Raw genomic sequence first — 15,972 nt, forward strand, 5'->3', positions numbered from 1 at the left:
GTTACAATATGAATAACAACAAAAAAAAATAGCATTTATGTTATCCCATTCTGTGGAACTGTACACGCTGGTGCTCAGTATCTGACGAAAGAGAAGAATTAGGAAATGCCATTCTGGCCACTTTTACATTTCTCTTTCTCACTTTAAAAAAAAAATTCTAACTATTTTCCGCTTGTTTAAAAAAAAAAAAAAAAAAAAAAAAAAAAACGGAATTTAGATGTGTTCCGAGTCAGCTACGAATTAACTCGTGCACGCGAACAAAACGTTTTTATTGTTCTGCTCAAATAATAGAATGCGAAATAGATAGGATGATGAGGAAATATTTTAATACTAAACCCCAGGTGCACATTCCCGACCTCCAAGGTATACATGTACCAAATTTTATAGTCGTAGGTCAAACGGTCTGGCGTGTAGAGTGCCAACACATACACACACACACATTGAGCTTTAGTATAAGTATAGATTATTTACACAATAGCAGACATTATCTTAGACAAGATAATGATTTTTCAGAAATGGAAAGAAAGCATATTTTTGCGTATATGTTTAGACCAATGCTCTTACATTTTTAATAATAACAAATAATATTATTTAATTATATTAATAAATAATAATAATATCAAATATTAAAGAATAACAATAAAGTTGATTAAATAGAAAATTAATCTTATTCTTTTAGTACTACTAAAATATGCAAAATTTAATATCAGTCACTGACTGAAATGATTTTGATTTAATGTAAATTTCAAAATCCTCTCCCCTTAAAAATAGTTTATGGAGTTTGAGTATTTATGACCTCCATATTAAATATAGATGCTAACTTCTTAAAATATAGCTTATAATGAGGAATAAATTTGTTTAAGGGTATTGTGTTTCCATCGTCTTATTTATAACAAAATATTTATTTTAATAAATTGCCTATAAACATTGAGCATATGAAAATAAAAGCGAAGGTTAAGAAAGTAAATACCATCTGTGTTACAGTCACCGTTAAGCTGATATTTAATTAGAAATAATAATAATGTAAATTTAGTTAAAAGAAAATTTATACAGTCGAACAAACAGTTAATGAGTTAAAAAGAGTTTACAGTTTTGTAGTTGCCAATCCACTGTTCATTTATGGTATTTCTCGCTTCCGAATTGCTGCAGTTTTTATCAAACCACGAGGCAGATGTGTGCGCGCAATACTTTTCAATAAAGATTAATGTTTAAATTTTTTTATTGCGGTCTAACGTATTTCTATAATTATGGCTTTAATTTTATTGTTTTCAATTATTTTTGCCTCTGCTGAAAGTCTGTACATTGATGATTCTGATGCTTTTTCTAATCTATTCGCAAAGGAAATTTCGAATGCTACATTTGACAATGGTACCCATGAGATTGACGCGCTTCGATTCTTATCGTCAACGAATATAAAGCATGTAAATGGATCGGTTAGCTCTTCGAATGTCACAATGCTCAATACAAATAACAGCACTAAGAAGAATGATTCAGGTAAGCATCGAATACTTAAAATATTAGTTAATATTTGGGTAAAAGTTTACAATTGGGTGCCCTCTTCATTTTTTGGCGATTTTTTTTTTTTTTTTGACGCCAAGGGGATTTTTGGTCGGTAACCCAACAGTAACGTTAATGAAAGCAAAACATTATGGAAACCAAAAGTAGTGCTTCATCGTTGTAATTTGTCACCAATCGAAGAGGCACCCAAATCTACACTAGAACAAATATTTGTATGAAATGTAATTTGTGCCCCTTGAATTTGACGCTGATTAGAGAATCGAACAATATTAGTTCATCTAGCAACCCTATGCATAGTATTGTTGGAACAGCTTTGATATACAGTCATTTTCGCCCAAAAATAGTTTATCGTCAAATTTTAGCGAAATGGCCGAATGATGCGAAAATGGAAGCAATAGAGTAACGGTAGTAAAACCGCCACCGAAAAATTGCCAACATTGTAAGGCGCCAAATGACTGTATATCAAAGCTTAGCTATATTGTTAACCTGACCTTGTCAGCCATCTTGATTTTTGACACTGACGACTTGACAATGTGAAAGATCACATCAAAACTAAAAAACACGATATAGATTTTTCGCCAGTCTATGCCATATCATCATAAATAATAGAACTCTCATCAAATATTAAATAAAGAATACAATTAGACTACTATATTTGGCAATTATTATTTGGCGACTTTTAAAAATTATTATTTGGCGGCTGTACTATATTCTTTAGTTTAGCTAAAGATACATTAAAGAATCAAGCATTTTAAACTAAAAAGAGCTTTTGACCGCTTTAAGATTAGTGTTTGTTAAAGGAATTTTTTGTATGCCAAATGTATTCCTCGCAACTTTTTTATAACTTTAAAAATAATTTGTCGCCTATCTTATAGTCATCCAGTAGGCGAATTTTTGACGAATTTTGGGAAGGTTGGCAAGATTTTGGAGTGCTTGGTAGGAAACTGCACCTTACTTTTTAATAACAACAAATCAAATAACATTTAACCTTTAAAACAATAACAAAAAAATCCTAAAGACTTAGGATTAGTGTCCGGTTTCTGATCAAACACAATAAAATATTAGCTATCTTCCAAAAATTCGACTGAATTCTATTTAAAACTTTTGGCGAAATGACGCTATAATTTTAATCGCTAAAAACAGTTCGTTTCATAGGAAAAGTTGTATTTGGCTCACACTTGGTTATTACAATGTAAGTAACAAATACATTGGAGATAAGAATTAGCACTCGGTTTCTCATTAAATAAACAAAATCATGTCAATTATAAAAAAAATACGCCAAAAGTTTGCCATCCTGGATAACTGGAGGGAAGGGTAACAAACGAATTTTAGAGTGGCAATAAAAGAAGTTTCAATATTATATTTGATGTAAAATAGCCCCCAAAAAATTCAGCTTTTGGGAATGGACATTATTTTTACATTTGAATTGGGGCATACATTGGTAATAATTCCTATTGGTAAAAGTTTACAATTGGGTGTCCCTTGATTTTTTGGCGATTTATTTGACGCCAAGATCGGTGATAAGGGAATTTTCCGTCTATAACTCAACAGTAACGTCAACGAAAACAAAAAAATATGGAAACCAGAAGTAGTGCTTCATCGCTGAAATTTGTCGCCAATCGAAGGGGTACCCAAATCTACACTAAAACCTTCCTAACGTTATAACGGAAAAATATCAGCAAATTTTTATTGAAATCTGCATACTGCAGCAGATGCATAGTTAAGAGTGGTTTGGTGCAATTCATTTTCAAAATAATTATCTAAAGAATAAATAGAGTACTAGAGACGTCAAGTTTAAGATTTTTAGCAAAAAAGTCCCAAGATTTTTAGCAAGAAAATCTGACAGCTGACGAGGACGGTTTAAAGATGATGTTCTTTCGTCACATTTGAAAATGAAGATTTGGAATGAATGCAAAGTCCAATGGCTACAAAAAAAAAATGGCAAGAAATTTCTATTAGGAATGCAATAAAAATTTTGAGTTTTGCCGCAGCTAGCGAGAAATATATACATAAATAAAATCCTTTATTTTAGAGATAGCGCTTTATTTTTTTTTAACGAGCCTTGGAGAGTCACTCAATGAATTATAATATTTACTGTTTTGATATTTATCTAAAGATCTTTAAACATACTTTTTCTTCAACTTTTTTATGTCTTCAGGCAAAATCAACACCATATTTCTGCCGATTCTGAGACATGTTTTACGGCTTTATGAGGTATTTCACTCCTTTACAGTGTCTGATTGCTCTGAAACTCCTGACTAATATTATTCATTTTTTAAAATCATAATTTTGTGTTAAACAAATCTTCGAATTGAGGAATAGACTGGAAAATGTTTGAATGAGAACAAACCAATATACTGCCAACAGGAGACGAGTTTCCTTTCTTGGAATAGTCGACTCAGGCATTTAGTCAAATCAAATGAGACTGCAATTCAGTTGTAATGACGACTGAAAAGCGCCAAGAAAAAGTTTCGCCAAATTATAAAATATATATAAGAACGCTATATTTATTTTAATGATTGAAATCGCCAAATTGGCGAAATTTTTACTTGGCGCTTTTTGGTCGCAGTTACAACTTACAAGTACCTAAATGAATCGTCTCCACCTTGCATCATTAATAACCATTTTGTTTCTTGGTAATCAATTAAACTGATAAGCAGATCAATCATAATTATATTAAAGATAATTTTCTTTTTCTAGAACCCGTGATGAAACGCATTGTGGAAGACATTGACGATTTCCAGGTCGATACAGTTTCAGCAAACGTTACAGCAACGGAATCGAAGCTGGATGGCATGTCAGATCAGGTGGCAAACGAGTTATCGAGTGGGGCTCTGATCGACAACAGCAACGATCTGTTTATGACCAGGTTTTTGTTCGACGGTTTTCCGGAATTTTGGCACAGGAACAAGCGAAATGATTCTTCTGTTGAACCGAAGCGAAATATGAAAAAAAGATTCACGTTTTTCCGAAGATTTATCCTTATCTAAATATTTGGGACAACAACAACAAAAAAAATCAGTAACCAAATTCGTATTTCTTAAAAATATTTATTTAACTATATATAAAACAATATGTGGTACAACTATAGTACCTAGAACGTCGCCAAATGTTATCTTGGGAAAATAAATTCAAAATGTATTTGTAAAGCGGCGTTCTGCGTATTAGAATTCGATATCAACAACATGTGTAACAGGTACATTTGAACTAAAATACAAAAAATGTTTTAAATCAGTTTTTCTGTACTGATATTTCAGCAAAGTATCTTTTTTCTGTATGAAAGGAATTTAAATGATATCCAATTTCGATTTAGTAATAAAGAAATGATTCAATAAATGTATTTTGATAATTGCCTGTCCATGAAAGTTCATCAATTCTTTGAAGTAAGATTCAGTGAGTCTATATATCTAAAATGTTAAACAAGGTAACTCATACAGCGATGACTAAATAAAACAGTGATAATATACAGGACATCGACGAATATTCTTTTTCTTTAAATCTTCCGAAGTGCATCCATCAGTAACTCCATTTCAGCTGGAAAAAAGAAAAGAAAAGTATTAACTTTTGGATTTTAAGCAAAATTTGAAATTTCTCATTTCAATTAAGAGACAAATAAATGATCTGAAGTTACATGTTCTAAGTACATCGCGATTGTTTTCCGTGGATTCTGTGCGAATAGAATGCTTTTGGACTTTTTAATTTGCATTCTCCACCTATCACTTTTCTCTTCTGTTCTTTCCTTTTTTTTTCTTCTTGGTTTTGTTTGTAGAAGTCACCAAGCAATAATTTTTACAAAATGTCTCATTTCAATTAGATTATCAGTCGCCAAACTGTGAGCAAGTAATACATGAATAGCATCCTTATTTGTAAATGAAGTAAAAGAATTGCAAGTTTTATTGTCTACTTCCATCTTTGGCAATCATTTGTTTCGTCAGTTCAATTTTATCTCTTATGCTTGACTTGATGCTTATGATTTTATCAACAAAGTATTTTTGAATATCAAATTGAGGTAGCTTTACATCTTTTCTGTTTAATATGTATATGAACTTTCTTAATACAGTCGAGACTTATAACATCATAGTACATTAAAAAACTACAGGTCTAGAATATCGATTTCAAACTGGGCGTTTGCCTTTTGACGTTTTGTTTGTTTGTTTGAATGAGGGGGATTTAGGGATTTTTAGCTACAAAGGCTGTCATCCCAGCGTTCAACAATATCTCCAATTAATAAATATCAAAAAATTTCAAGTGTTGAAATGAAAATATGGAGAGATAGTTTATCTGCAAATGCTTTGCTTGTGAGTTGTTTGAAATTACAGGTTGAAAGAGAGTTGAGGCCCAACTTCGACCACAGGCAGCGTCTGATGCTTGAGTATTTTCGGCAGTGCAGTAAGATATGATCCAAATTATTCAAAGATTGGTATGTTTCGCAATTTGGTTGATTCGAGAGGTTGAGGTATTGTAATTTCAATTTTTATTTTTCATGTAAATAGAACCTTTCTTCTCTATCAGTCAATAATGAAAGAAAATCACGAGATTACATATTTGGTGAAACAATTTAAACGGTTTAAATTTCATTGCAACAACATAAAGCATTGTTAAAAATTATGCTAAAAATATTTTTTTTAAAAATTGCATCATAATTAATTTGTGTATTTAAAAAGAAGTTTTTAATTTTTAAAACTGTGTAAAAATTAAATTTGTGCAAGAATATTTTCTGAAATTTTCATGAAAAAACTTCAGTTTCTATAACTTCTTAATTAATTAAAATTTCAAAAGTCCATCTGAAATCAAATTTTCATCTCTCAATATATATCTGTGCCAAATTTAGTAGCTTCAGAGAAGACGTTTTGTTCTGTATAACGTTAATGCTCACATATGCACGTTCTTCTTTAATATTAGTAAATGTGATTGATCAATCATTTTATTTAATAATTATTTATTTAATAACTGTTATTAATCTTTTTATTCACGAGATCACATTTACGTGCTTTACGTGAAGTAGTTAAAAAAATCAATTATATACCAAGATATAAAAATAGAGAATTCATTGTAAATCTGGTAGGGTGCAAATAAAACAAAAATAAATCTTCAATTACTTGGGAAATAGTACAGAATTTTAACGAATTATAAAATAAGAATTTGTTCGCGAGATCTAATTAAAAATCTGATATCTGTTTTTTAACTTCTAGTGATCGACATTTGAATTATTTATGAAAAATTTTAGCAAATCTTTCATTTGAAAAAAATAATGTGAAAAAAATATTTAAAAGTGGGTGAACCAACAAAATCAATGTGTCGTTTTTCCTGTTTCTTTTCTGCATCTAAAGCTTTTCTAGAAATATGTGAATTCTATTTTAAAGTTAAAACTTTAAAGGGTTTAACATGAAATATACAATAAATACATAAATAAAACTAAGAAGCAAAATTTCTTACAATGAATGTCCTTGGCAAGTTCTTCAACTTGAGGTTTAGCGTCCAGTATTTCCACACTTTGGGTGTAAGCGTTGTATTTTACAGTAAATGGACGTGGAATCGATAGAGCAAACTCCCTGGAAGAAAAACATTAATTACCGCTTTATCTATTTAATGAAGATCGATACATTTTAGGACTGATCAATGAAACAAAACAGACTTGCACAAAGCAGTACTTATAAGGCTTTATAAAGCAGTAAAAATGATTTTTAAAATTTTATGCGGAAAATCCTCTTGCTTCTAGCTTACCTCACTTTCCTCTGTGCGTCTTCAAAACTCTCTGCCAAGTAGTAAACTGGCTGATACTCTGTGATGGGGTATTTCTGACATCCAGTCTTTGGCGGATCGAATTCTCTGACTTCCGGTTTGTCCGATAAGCAATACTGTAAAGTGAAGGCATGTTAAACACTGTTTGAAAGATTCGATAATTCAACGTTGTAGCACTTCTATTTGTTATAAGACATTTTATACAATTTTTGGAAGGAATTCATTAATACTATTAAAAAAATAGATATATGATAAAAGAATTGTAAATGAATGTTTCGGATTTGAGAACTCGAGGAAGAACAATTCTTTCTCCTACATGGAGCTCCAAGCAGTTGGTAGATCTCTTCTACTAAGCCTGTCTCTACTAATAATAAAACTGAATATATAGCTTAATGGTATAGCTCCAGGCCAGATACGTTTGATACATCTACCAAATTTGTCACACACACACACACACACACACACACACACACACACACACACACACACACACACACACACACATATATATATATATATATATATGCATTAAAGAATAAAAATAAGCAATTCTGAGCGATTTTTTAAAAATTAATTATAATCTTAATTATTTAAAATTTTGGTGGGTTTTTTTCGCTATAATTTCCGAAAATATCATTGCACAAATTTTACATCGCTTCAGAATTTAAAAAACTATCCTTTTGATGATGATATTTTAATAGCCATGCAGATTTTTGCTTAATTTTGGCAATTTAGAAATTTTTTTACTTAATTTCCAAAAATAGATTAAGAAGTGCACCAGAAATTCAAACTTTTAAAATTATTTCCTCAAATATTTAACTGCTTGATTTTCTCTCATTATTGACTAATGGCAGATGGATTTTATTTAATATCTGTATAGTTTACAAATAAATAAAAAAGTGCATTTTATATAGCGAAAGTTAGAAGCGTGATGAACCGGATATTTATATTTTTAATAGCATTTTGATGTTATGGGGCTGAACAACATTTGAAAGGTTCATGCACACAGTGAACAGAACATATGCAAGAGAATTAAAGTAACACAACTTTTTTGTCAGGCAATTTGATTATATCATGGACATGAAATTATATTTAAACGATTTAATGAAATTAAATATAAATCTCCGGTGAACCAACTGCTCTCCAAAGGTAATTACTACCTTTAATAACTCCCGAATGCAGTAGCGGCTAAATCTATAGATTCTGTCTGCTCTTCGCAAAGAATACAAGAAGCGAAAACTGTCGTTTGTAATGGAATTAATTCATGTTAAGTCACAAACTCATGACAAACATAACTGAGCATGTCATTTTTTTAATGCAAAATTCTGAACGCATTCATAAATAGCATTATGGAGCGCATTTGAGCATGAATTGATTTTATAGGAAGAGACACCCATAATATTGCTAACAGATTCTAATGCTTATTTCACAGAAGGTAATACGATCAATTTGACTGCGAATTTTTAGAATGGCATTAAGTGCAACTTCTTAGACCAACTGATTGCAATTAAATTATTTAGTATAGGACAATATTCCTCCCCCCATTTTTTTATATCATTTCCATTGAACTCAGGAAAAGTCATATCAGCAAATATTTATTCTCTGAAAATATTTCTAAGGATGTTAATAAAATGTTATACTTTATTAACTATGCCAGTTTCGCTAAAACTGGCTCATACATTTACTAAAATCAACCCATAAAAAATCTCTTTTATACGAAGCAAGTTTTCAAAGTTAGTTTTTGACTATCAGTCCCAACGCAAGTTTTGTGACTCGAATTCTTGAATCTCTTTAGAGAGAAAAAATCCAGGTCTGTATGACAAAATTGAAACATTCAAGATAGTTTTTTTAGATGTACAAAGATCTTGATTGGGATACATTCCTCATTTTTTTTAATTTAGAAACCGTACGCCTTCAAGATAAATTATATTTTAAATTCGATCATTGCTTTATGCTTTCACTTCTATAAAATGACATGAAATATCAGATAAACAAGCATGTTTGAAACTGCGGATGTAGTAACCGAAAAGAACGCATTTTTGAAATGGTTATTATGGAAATTGGGATGATTATTATACTGGCTCTAAATTTTATAATTTCTTATAGAAATTCGCTATTCTGAATAATAACAAAATGATGCTTTGGTCATTTTTTTTAAATAAACTTACTTCCAATTCTCCAAATGACGAAAGTAGCCCGGCTCCATAAGCTTTAATTTTCCCATTTTGTTTGCAGAGGCCAAACTCTACGGTAAACCAGTAACACTAAAGGAAGAAAGAAAATATGCATATTACAAGATGAAGACATTTTATTTGATGTAGTAATATAAACTTATTTGTTTGAAATACAATTTAGCATTGGCAAATTACATCGGCAATTATAATAAGAAATTTGGTTAAGAGACTGATAAGTAATTTTATTTCAAATTAAAATACAGCATTATCCTTCTATTACATTTTTCAGACAGCCAGATGAATTACAAAAGAAACCAAGGGAAGGTGTTATTTAATTGCAGAAAAGTACTTACATAAGCAGAAATATTTTCTAAATCTAAAAGCGACCATCAAAAAGTGTTATAAATTATGGGAAAACTTTAAAGACTTAAATTATAAATGATTGCAGGGCTGGCTTGTCAAATACGCTACAGCCTAAAGGCCTCGCAACATTAGTGTATGTGGGGGGGAGGGGGTCTCTGAAATTCCAATACAACTTTTGTATTATTTTCCGAGTATATAAATTTTTTTCTGTCATTTATATACAGGGATTTTGTACTCAAACTGATTCGGAATAAAATCAAATATCGTTTAAATGTCAGGATATTATTCTTAATTAATTAACCTTTAAAACTTTTATACTACATTGTTTAAACTTTTACAAAATATGTTTCCTAATAGTTTGTAAAGTATTCTATTGCTTATTAAAAATATTTGGATTGTGTTCAGAAGTGTTTTTTTTAACTTTGTCATTTAAAAAATTGATTTTAAGACGAATGGTATCATAAAATTAAAAAAAAATCTCTATTTTATTGTTTCACATGACAGCTTGAATCATTCTAAATGTTCTAGCCAAATTATACAACAATATATATATATATATATATATATATATATATATATATATTACTAAGATACATAGTTATTTTTGAGAAAAGAGAATAAGTTATATTGCCACACACTTTTCAAGTCATCTGTTAAAAAATAGCTAAGATTGAATTTCAAAATACAATTATATTATTAAAATTTTTTAAGATATTTGTTTGATTGAACAAATTCATGGGTGGAATTTTTCATTTCGTCCTATTTTAATCATGAAAGTGTTTTTTTTTGTAAGAATGAAAGTTTGAAACTAAAAGAGTAAATATTTTTGTGCATCTTGTGAATTTATTTTAGTTGCAGAACTATACATGAAATCAGCTCTGAGATATATATTAAATTTTAAAGGGACATTTTGATCTTTTCTTAGTTTTCCTTTTATGCATTTATTATGTATATATAATATTTTCCCCTTAAATTGATTTAATTTTATATGGTATGTAGTCTGAAATAAGTTAATAAAAATTTTATAAAAGTTTAAAACTATTCTTTGGATTCTATATAATGTCACTGGAGGGATGAAAAATTTAAGTCGATATTTCTCCGTGTTGTATTTTTATACATATACTAATTGTTAAATTTCTAAAGATTTTTTTACTAATTGGAATAAGGGATGTGAGATTTTTTGTTCTAAAATACATGTTACGTTAAACTGTGATCTAACTGTGATCTGTGAAACTAAGTTCTCAAATATTACATTATTAAACACCAAAAAAATTTTAATTAAAAAATTTTTTACCTACATTTAAAAAAAAAGTTAATTTCAAAATTAATGCATATTAGAGAATTTTTTTCTAAGAATTAAAAATGTAGCATGTTATGAGATATTTGGTGTTTTTATGTAGTATGTTATGAGATATTTGGAAAAAAATTTAAAAAATATGCATATATAAAAAAGTCTTAGAAATTAAGAAAAAAGTTCAAGCATTTTTTTAAAGTTAAAATTAAATTTGAAAAACACTTTACAATAAATCCAAAAACTTATGTGGTGATAATTATAAAATGTTTTTTTACACCATATATAATTATAACCTAATTCCAAATATTAAAAATATAAAGAAATTAGATCGCACCCTGTAACTTAATTCATTTTCATAAGCAAAATGCTGAAACCATGTCAGTTTAACATAATTTGCAATATAAAACCGCTTATGAGGAAATTAAAATCAATAAAAATATATCTAGCGTATGACGGTAAATAAAGACAAAAGGAGAAGAACCTCTATAGGATTTTATCCGGCCCTTATTGATTAGTCTTTAATCATGTAGGTCATTAAACCTATAAGTCAAAGCGTCGATTTCAATAAAATGATCAGGTGAAGTAATTGTCCAGATTAGTTAAAAAAGTAGTTTATGAATATAATTTTCCAAACTGAAATTTAATATGCAATATTTGCAAAAGCACGCAGCTTAATGAAGTGGAAGCGTTATTGACGCTGACTAATATATCGAAAGCTAAAGTTATGAAGTGCTTCTATTTTGAAAGCAGATGTTTTTATTATCTAATGATTGAAGATTTAACAATAAAATCATATGATTCATAAGTGGTTCGATCAACTGAAAACAAGTCTCAAAATTATCAAGCAACTTTGCCGATATGGTAAGAATCAAAACAATCGCGAAACCTAAACCAGATGAATAAATTTAGTTGTTTATCGCATATAAAATAAATGTCTATCATCTACTTATGATAATTCAAAGGGATTATCGCCTTTAAAATTATTATTTACAAACTAAGCACAGTACATTAAATTAAACAGTGGAAACGTATGTAAAATTAAATTAATGAAACGAATAAAAAAGTGTTCCTTAAATAAACTAAATCTATGTTAAAACAACAAATATATGCTAGGGCCATAATTTACGGTTTTACAATATGAAGACAATAAGGTACTTATTTCGGTAAATTATGTTATTCTTTTTTTATCTGATATATTATTGTTTTTATTTCTGTTAAAAATTCTTTTCAAAAAAAAAAGATGAGCAAAAAAAAAAAAAAACTATTCATAAAAGGATAAATTGTACTTTTCAAGATAAATTTCTAAATAAAATTCAAAAGACGGTAATTGTTTATTTAGAGCTTTTATTCACGTGCGATATGGTCTGAAATGGTTGTTATATCTTAGAAATATAAAAAGTCGCGAGTGTTTCCTTTGCAACTGGATTGTGCTTCAAAAAAAAAAATTCAAAATATATGGGTATAAGGCAAAGTCGAAAGCATTTGTTTCAACAAGATTAGCTAATGACTTACCGTGGCTAATTTCTCAATGTATTCATCTGGAGCACCAAGAGAGGCCAGACCAATCTCTTGTGAAAATCTGGCGAAACTTGGATCTGCGAACAATGGAGCGTGTCCCAGCAGTTCGTGACAGATGTCCCTGAGAAGAAAGATTTATTTTTTTATTATACTGTAGCAACTGCACTGCAAGAGCAAATAGAAAGGGAAATGTACTTACGGTTCTGGAGTGTAAAAGGGTTTGGAAGGATGTCTAATGTACTGAGTCGAATGGAAAACCCTGAAAGCAAGGCCAGCCAAGAAGTCCCTGGAACTTAGAAGTCCAGCTACAGGTCGGAGGGTAAAGCCGGTGCAATCTGGTAAGAATAAATAGAAATAACTTATTTAGTACGCATTCTTATAGATAATATTGTTACGAATCTGCTTTACTATTTCTTTGTGCTGTTAGTATCATAGTAAGGAAGAGAGTACTACAGATATTTTAATGGATGCCAGATGAGTGAGTCCCGGCCTTGGCGACTTGGGCACAAAAATGAAAACTCTAGAATATGCAAGAGTTTTGGCGATATTTTAATTGGAGACAAAATTGGTGATTCTTCTAGAGAATTCGATACAGAGTCTATATAAACAAGCGAGGCTAAGGAGTGAGTCAAATGAATGCTCTCGCTTTGGGGGGAGACGTGTTCTTTGTGTTGTTGCGATTATAGCAACAATTTGCGGTTTGCCTGTGTGTTCTTGTCATGTACGTTTCGGTGATGTTTTGCTATGTGCATGTCGTATTTTTTTGTGAAACAAATCGTCGTTATTCATTATTGAGCTTGCTGTACTTCTCTGTGTTTACCCAGATTCTGTGTTACAGAAATGGTGTGGAGTTGGTTGCCACCAGCCTCTTACAGGAGGGGTTGTACTATGAAAAGTTATGGTTCTTAGGACTTAGCCCTAGTTTCGTCTAATGCTATCGTGGTGTTCCAGTCATTCAGATTTTTCTGAATACCTTTGAGGCAAGGCGAAGTAACCTTTTGTGGTTCTCACCGTTAACCCACAAGACTATTTCCGTAATAAGATTTTCTAAGTGACACAAAGGTCATGTTCATAATAGAACTCATTTGAAAAACTTCAATCTTCAAACTTCATCGAATAATAACCAATACATAACGGGTGATAATCAATGACTTATTAAGATGACAGAATGAATTTTATTGGGATAGGATTTTATATTGGTTCGTGCGATCTTCATGCCTTTGAAATGTCCAGTACGTAACTTAGCTATTATAGAGGAAAGGTTTCTTGGGCAGTTTAGATCGGGGATTGTTACCTTGCTAAGATGCTGGTTGTAGATCCTTCGCCTAGCGGCAGCATTCGCGTCTGCACAGGTGACTACTTGAGGTTGGTCTTCGTCGCGTGCTTGCTTTGCAAGGGCATTTGCACATTTTCGAGTGCTGATTTTGAGTCTGAGAAAATCACAATTTCTTTTATTGAGTCGTTTAGAGAATGAGAGCGTAACTAACTCCAGATCATGTTTTTGACTGTCTTTCAACTTGGAGCACCCTCAATCGAAATCCTCCATAGCCATCGGGTTCCAGAACTTGCAGATCTTATCACCAAGGCTTTTGGAGAACTCTAAATCTTTTGCACTAGCACTGTATGCATAGACACGACAACAACAACAATGAATTTTATTTTACAAAATTATTTAAACTGTAAGATTGTGAGTTCCTTATTTTTTCAAAGATTCAATTGATATAACATGGTTTCCGATTTTTGAGCAAGAAATTAAGACATAATCTATGAATGACAGTTTCCATGAAAATTGCATGAATTATTAAATGGGATAATAACTAATATAATTATATTTTGAAAATTCGTAATAAAACTAAAACAAATTTTAAATATTTAAGTACTGGTGAAATTTTCTAGTCAACTCTCAGTCCCTTATCATGGGATACACTGACCTTTAAGGAAATTGGAAACATCTTCCAATTGTGGTATATTGTCTTCTCTGTAACCGCAGTTCTCAATCATCAGAGGGAAGATGTGATTGTGTTCCTTGCAAGCATGTGTCGGGTAGAGTTTTGTCAGCTCTTTGAAAACTGTTCCCCTACAAAACAAATAAATGTAAAAGTTTTCAATTAAGAAATTAATTTTGCGTTTTTAAGTTATTAAGTTATAAGTTAAGTAAAGTTATTGGTTATCAATATTAGATGATCACATAAAATGTGATCTGTCCCAAACAATTTGTAGAAATATTTCAAATATTCAATTATTGTTGAGTTATCAACACAATTTATTTTTAACTCATGGAAAGGATATTTCATCAAACAAAGCAGTAAAAAAAGACAATTTTTCTGTGACTTAGCAGCAGAATATTTATTTTGGGTTCGAGTGTGGAATATATATTTTAATTCGAGTGTTAAATTTTAAAAAAATGATTTAATCAATCTGTGTATGGTCTTAATACGTTAAATCGTGTGTCACAGGCCTGATGTGAAATTCAGAGAGTTAAGGCCTATTCAAATGCCGTTCTGATAATATGGTCATCGTTAAAAAACATACTCAAGTAATATTTTAAAGTGGTTAACATCAAAACTTAGTGTTTTAATATTTCTTACTAAAAGTTCTTCAATAAATATTAGCTAATTAATTGCCTTAAAATCTTAATATGAAGTCCTTAATATGAAGTATTGATTATTTAGAATTCAATTACTACTGAAAAATTTTATAAGATTCTGCTGTAACATTCTCAAAATATAGTAAAAACATTTATTGATTTCATGTTAATACTTCATTGTCTTTAATAAAACATACATTAATATATCTGAATTCAGAAATATACATACCATGTTTTGATCTCTTCTTCTGTGTATTCGATTTTAGGTATAGGCTGCCCGCTGAAAGAGGCAGATATTAAATCTATGCATATGATTTATGAGCAAAAAATAAGCTTTTATCAATCTTAAAATTACAAAATAATTTTGAATTTCATAACAGAATAAATGTTGTATAAATTGTTTAAAAATGTATTTAAAGATGACCATTGTCTAGGTTTGTGTATAATGTTTTCAAACTGTAAATATTTTTTGTAAATTTTAGTTTTAGTTGTTAATTATTTTCTTTTCATTAATTTAACTTTAATTTATTATTATTAACATAAAGATAATTTGAAACTACCTTTGAATAGAAATAAAAAGTAAGCATACATATTAAATCATGCATTTAGTGGTCAAATAAAAAGCATCCTTCTACAGAATCGTAGTTATTTGAAATTCCAGAAAAAGATTTGCACCTCCATTTTTAAGCTTCAATCGAATTAAATCACCATCATTTTTAAAATCTTCATTTTAGTTCTACGAAAATCTTTTTTTAATTTAAAATTAGTTGAAAGAA

The 15,972-nt window shown here is 30.0% G+C and overlaps 2 protein-coding genes across 4 annotated transcripts in view; one reads left to right on the forward strand and one right to left on the reverse strand.

Moving 5' to 3' along the window:
* The first annotated feature begins 1,247 nt into the window (after positions 1-1,247).
* On the forward strand, positions 1,248-4,508 carry LOC129987614 (uncharacterized). Its single transcript, XM_056095576.1, has 2 exons — positions 1,248-1,494; positions 4,219-4,508. The coding sequence occupies exons 1-2, from the start codon at positions 1,248-1,250 to the stop codon at positions 4,506-4,508; spliced, it is 537 nt and encodes a 178-aa protein (XP_055951551.1).
* A 40-nt stretch (positions 4,509-4,548) lies between these two features.
* LOC129988669 (protein henna-like) overlaps positions 4,549-15,972 on the reverse strand; it is a 48,098-nt gene continuing 36,674 nt past the window's right edge. For all 3 annotated transcript variants that reach the window (XM_056096939.1, XM_056096940.1, XM_056096938.1), the window contains exons 6-13: positions 15,426-15,476; positions 14,541-14,686; positions 12,809-12,944; positions 12,604-12,730; positions 9,429-9,524; positions 7,243-7,376; positions 6,955-7,070; positions 4,549-5,052 (exon numbers count right to left, since the gene is read on the reverse strand). In XM_056096939.1, the coding sequence (XP_055952914.1) occupies positions 5,012-5,052; positions 6,955-7,070; positions 7,243-7,376; positions 9,429-9,524; positions 12,604-12,730; positions 12,809-12,944; positions 14,541-14,686; positions 15,426-15,476 (847 nt within the window). In that variant the 3' untranslated portion in view covers positions 4,549-5,011. The remainder of the gene's footprint in view (positions 5,053-6,954; positions 7,071-7,242; positions 7,377-9,428; positions 9,525-12,603; positions 12,731-12,808; positions 12,945-14,540; positions 14,687-15,425; positions 15,477-15,972) is intronic.

Source organism: Argiope bruennichi, chromosome 10 (assembly GCF_947563725.1).
Source record: "Argiope bruennichi chromosome 10, qqArgBrue1.1, whole genome shotgun sequence".
In the NCBI taxonomy this organism is placed as follows: domain Eukaryota; kingdom Metazoa; phylum Arthropoda; class Arachnida; order Araneae; family Araneidae; genus Argiope; species Argiope bruennichi.